We start from the raw sequence: 4,343 nt of genomic DNA on the forward strand, positions 1-4,343 counted from the left end.
TAAGAGCCCCCAATAAAATTAAATTAAAAAGAAAATAGGTGGTGTTTCTGAAACTACCAGGTGCTTCAAACCTAATTTCCGGCTCAGCTTTTACCTGCAATGACCATGACCGCTGTCTTGCCTTGACCCAGGGCTGCGCTGTGGATGACGCAGGACACATTCCCCAGAGTGCTGTCCCTGACTCTGCTGGACACTGCTGTTCGGAAGAGTCCTGCTTCTTCCAGAGTATGGGCCTCTGACAGGGATGGAAGCACTCTGTCTTGAGGGTCTCTCCACTCAGCCCAAGGCTTTGGGTACCATCCCACCGACCTGCACACCAGCTGGATCCACCCAGCATCGTAGCCCTTCACGTGGATGTAAGGGTCAGAACCTAGAACTGAAGCGGAGAGAAAGCCTGCTGAACCAGTCCAGGAGCGGACGGGCAGGGTCTAGTCAATGGGGGGTGGCACTCCCCACAGCCCTCCCTCAGCTTCCAAGCGTGAACAGGAAAGACAGATTATGAACCTGCAACGTGCTCCTCCCAATGCGGCTTCATCCCCCCAACTGCAAACTCATTGCAGCTCGATTCCAGCTCCTAGTAACCCTATAGGACACCTAGAACCACCCTCATGGGTTTCCAGGAGCGGGACTTTTTACAGGAGTAGAAAACGGAAGAACCAAACTTACTGCTATCGAGTCATGTGACTCAGAGACCCCTTAGGGGTCTGAGACTGTAACTGTGGATCGGAGTAGAAGGTCTCATCTTTCTCCTGCAGAGCGCTGGTGGCTTCGAACTGCCGACCATGCGGATCGACGCCCAGTGAGTAACCACTACCCCACCAGGGCTCCTACCAGGAAGAGAAAGCCTCCTCTTTCTCCCGAAGAGCAGTGGGGTTTCAAACAGCTGACCCTGTGGTTAGCAGGCCAATACCTAACCATCCACTCATACAAAGACATGCATAGTTTGGGGTGCCCAAAGTTTAAAATAATATTGAACGTAGTTTAAGAAATCCTTCTCTCTCCTTTCATGACCCTTCAGTATTCAGCACAGGACCCATTCATTAGAAGTAACTTTTATTGCAACTGGGGATTCTGGTGCCTGGGGGACATTTTCTTACAGCCATTGTGAGCGCCCAGATAACGGGCATAGGTAGAAGAGCTGCAGATGGAAGAGCCAGTGGCTGAGCCACCATGTTGTCAAGGCCCCTAATGGTATTTAGTCGTATTTGATTACCCATGTGTTCCAAAAGTCAGGTTCCTGCCCCATCAGAAACACTGGGACTAGGGCCCCGGCTGTACCAGCCGGGCAAGTTGAAACTGTGCATGGCCGATGCAAGAAAAGTCTAGACACGGAAAGACAAGGTAGGTTCTGACTAAGCTCATCCCATGGCCACACGTGGCTTGCGACCCCTTGACCTCATCCTCACCTGCCACCTGCAGGCTCACGCTGCCCTCTCGGCTCAGGTTGCTGATCTGGACCTGACAGTAGTATTGGCCTCGGTCTTCCAGCCGGACGTCTCGGATCTTCAAAGTGATACTTCCCTCGCGGGCATCTCTCACCAGCTCGGTCCTCCCCTTATATTCGGGCAGTAGACTTTCATCCCAGTCTCTCCCATTCCGGAAGACGTGGACAGCCTGGGAGAGCTGGGGGGGTGGAGATCGCTGCCATCTCACCTCAGTGGGCTCCAGAGCTGGCCAGAGAGAGAGCGGGCAGAGCAGCTCGGCTGTGCCCCCTAGGGGGGCAAGGTGGAACTTGCTGGCGTCCCCTGTGCGGTGTGGAAGAAAGAGAACATCACTTGGGAAGGGTGGGAAATGGCACTTGCGAGGGAAGGAGCAGAGGGATGAGGAAGGAAGTGCTTCGTGGAGAGAACAGAGTTCAGGAGGGTTTGGAAGGGCCAGGAAGAACAGAGGCCAAGAAGAAATAAGGCCACAGGCCAGATCTTCAGGGTGTCTCAGACTGGGGGGTGGGGGGTGGGGGGGAGAGAAGACAAACATAAAACCGAACTCTGTCATCAAGTCGATGCCGACTCATGGTGACCCCCTAGGCCAGAGTAGAACTGCCTTTGTGAGTTTCAGAGACTCCAAGGAGGTTCAAACAGCTGACCTTGCCGTTAGCTGCCCAGTGTGCTCTCACTCTGCCACCAGGGACCCTTCAGACAGAGAACGCGTTCGGTTCAGAAGCCCTTACCTGATCCTTGCACCAGCATTTGCAGACAGGCCAGGGTGATGAAGCAGCCGGACAGTGAGGAGCCAGGGGAACTCGCCATTTTCATCCGAACTAGGCCAGACGCAGGGAGGCCGGGGGAGCGGTGGCGGGCTTGCTGTGAGAAGGGCGTCCCATGCAGGCACTCTGGAATCAGACAGACCTGGCTGCTTCTAATCTCCCTGGCACTTGGTGACGTCACTGCTCTGTAAAGGAGGATGATGGTGATATGAAAGTGATGTGCAAATCTGAGAGTGAGACACTGAGGGTGATTCAGAAGGCATAAGGAAGAGGTTGGGAGAAGAAGAACTCCTATCCAGAACTAACCAATCAACATTAGGACAGTGGGCTCCTTTTGCATGTAGAATGCCCAAGACCACACTTCAGACAGGCCTGGATCTACCACATAACCTGGGGTGGAAATCAGGCAACAGAATCCTGCCATTTCGTCTTTTCTCTCCTCCCTTTTCCCTCTTCCTCAACCCCTGGCAACCACTAATCTAGTTCCTTTCTCTCTCTGTTTGGCTAGTGCGGTCCCATAAATATGTGACCTTTAACGTCTGCTTCTGTTCACTTTGCATACTATGCCCAAAGCTGGTACATGGTAGCGTGGGTCAGTAGTATAGCGTTCCTTTTTATAGCTGAAGAATATTCCATTGTATGGTTCTATCTCGTTTTATGTAACCCTCCCTCAATTGGTGAGCATTGGAGATTGCTTCCATTATTGTGGCTGTTATGAATAACACAGCCGTAAGCATCTAGGTACAGACTGTGCTGTGGACATGTTTTCACCTCTCTCGGGTTAACACCGAGGAGTGGGGTGGGCCTTGTGGTAACTTCCTCCATTTAACCTTGAAGGCACTAATCCTACAAAGTCAGGGTCTTGAGTTAAAGGAAGGAGCCCTAGCAGTGCAACAGTTTAGTGTTTGGCTGTCACCCGAGGACTGACCGCTCAAACCCACCCAGGGGCTGTGCAGGAGAAGGCCCAGTGACCAGCTCTTATAAGGGTCACAGCCAGAAAACCCTCTGGGCAGTTCTGCTGTGTCGCGTGGGGTCACTCTGAGCCCACATTTAGCTCGACAGTACCTAGAGCAACAGTTATAAGAACCTAGGTGTATGGCTGAGTTCTGCCTACTCTCTGATACCTTGTCACTCACTGCCAAACTCAAATTCACTGCTGTTGAACCAGTGCCGACTCAAAGTCACTCTGTAACTGAGACGTCACTCTTTCTGAGACTAACTGTTTACCGGAGTAGACAGCCCGGTCTTCTCCAGAAGAGCATCTGGTGGTTTCGAATTGCTGACGTTACAGTTAGCAGCCCAACAGGTACCCACCATGTCACCAGGGCTCCAAGTCTCTAGGACAGTACTATAATGTCTCTGGGCCTCAGGTTCTTAAGCTATAAAGGGGAGACCTTCACCGGGTGACGGTGAGGATTAGAAGATAATGCGGGTGCAACTATTCATGTCTCACCACCAGGAGGAAAGAGGAGTGAAGAAGCTGAAGGTGTACAGAGGCAATGAGTCCCAGACCACATGAGCCTCAGCCTCCATGCCGCTGAGACTGGAAGACCTAGAGCAGTGGTTCCCAACCTTCCTAACGCCACCACCCTGGAATACAGTTCCTCGGATTGTAGTGACCCCCAACCATAAAATTATTTTCGTTGCTACTTCATCACTGTAATGTTGCTACTGTTATGAATCAGGCGACCCCTGTGCAAGGGTTGTTCGATCTCCCCCAAAGGGGTCACGACCCACACATTGAAAACCGCTGATCTAGATGGTGCCCAGTTATCACGCCCAACTGCTCTGAAAAAAATCGCATTAGAAGGTCCTGGGGAAGGGGGTGGGATGTGGCACAAAGTCAAAATCATTAAAAAGACCATAGCAGAAAGCTGTGGATGACAGTGAACGCCCAAAGTGTATCTGCAGAATCGCTGCCAAGATTAAGCCTCCATCGAAGTCCCTCAGATCATTGACTGGGATGTAATTGGCTTGCCCTCAGATAGAGTGTATTGGAAAGGTCATTGCAGATACCACTCACTCACTCACTCATTCCCTGTTATCCAGTCAATTCCAGCTCACAATGCACTGATGGGACGGGGCAGAATTCTTCTTGTGGGTTTCCCAGAGTGTGAATCTACGCCTGTAAGGGAGGAGA

At 51.8% G+C, this 4,343-nt stretch overlaps 1 protein-coding gene across 1 annotated transcript in view; it reads right to left on the bottom strand.

Moving 5' to 3' along the window:
* Positions 1 to 2,252, bottom strand: part of LOC101664557 (erythroblast membrane associated protein (Scianna blood group)) — a 15,061-nt gene extending 12,809 nt beyond the window's left edge. Inside the window, exons 1-3 of the mRNA XM_030888003.1 lie at positions 2,168 to 2,252; positions 1,407 to 1,745; positions 95 to 376 (exon numbers count right to left, since the gene is read on the bottom strand). Coding sequence (XP_030743863.1) covers positions 95 to 376; positions 1,407 to 1,745; positions 2,168 to 2,252 — 706 coding nt within the window. The remainder of the gene's footprint in view (positions 1 to 94; positions 377 to 1,406; positions 1,746 to 2,167) is intronic.
* Positions 2,253 to 4,343: the final 2,091 nt, after the last annotated feature.

The sequence above is a fragment of the Echinops telfairi genome, unplaced genomic scaffold (genome assembly GCF_000313985.2).
Source record: "Echinops telfairi isolate 266 unplaced genomic scaffold, ASM31398v2 ScPeMD7_7457;HRSCAF=8495, whole genome shotgun sequence".
Taxonomy (NCBI): domain Eukaryota; kingdom Metazoa; phylum Chordata; class Mammalia; order Afrosoricida; family Tenrecidae; genus Echinops; species Echinops telfairi.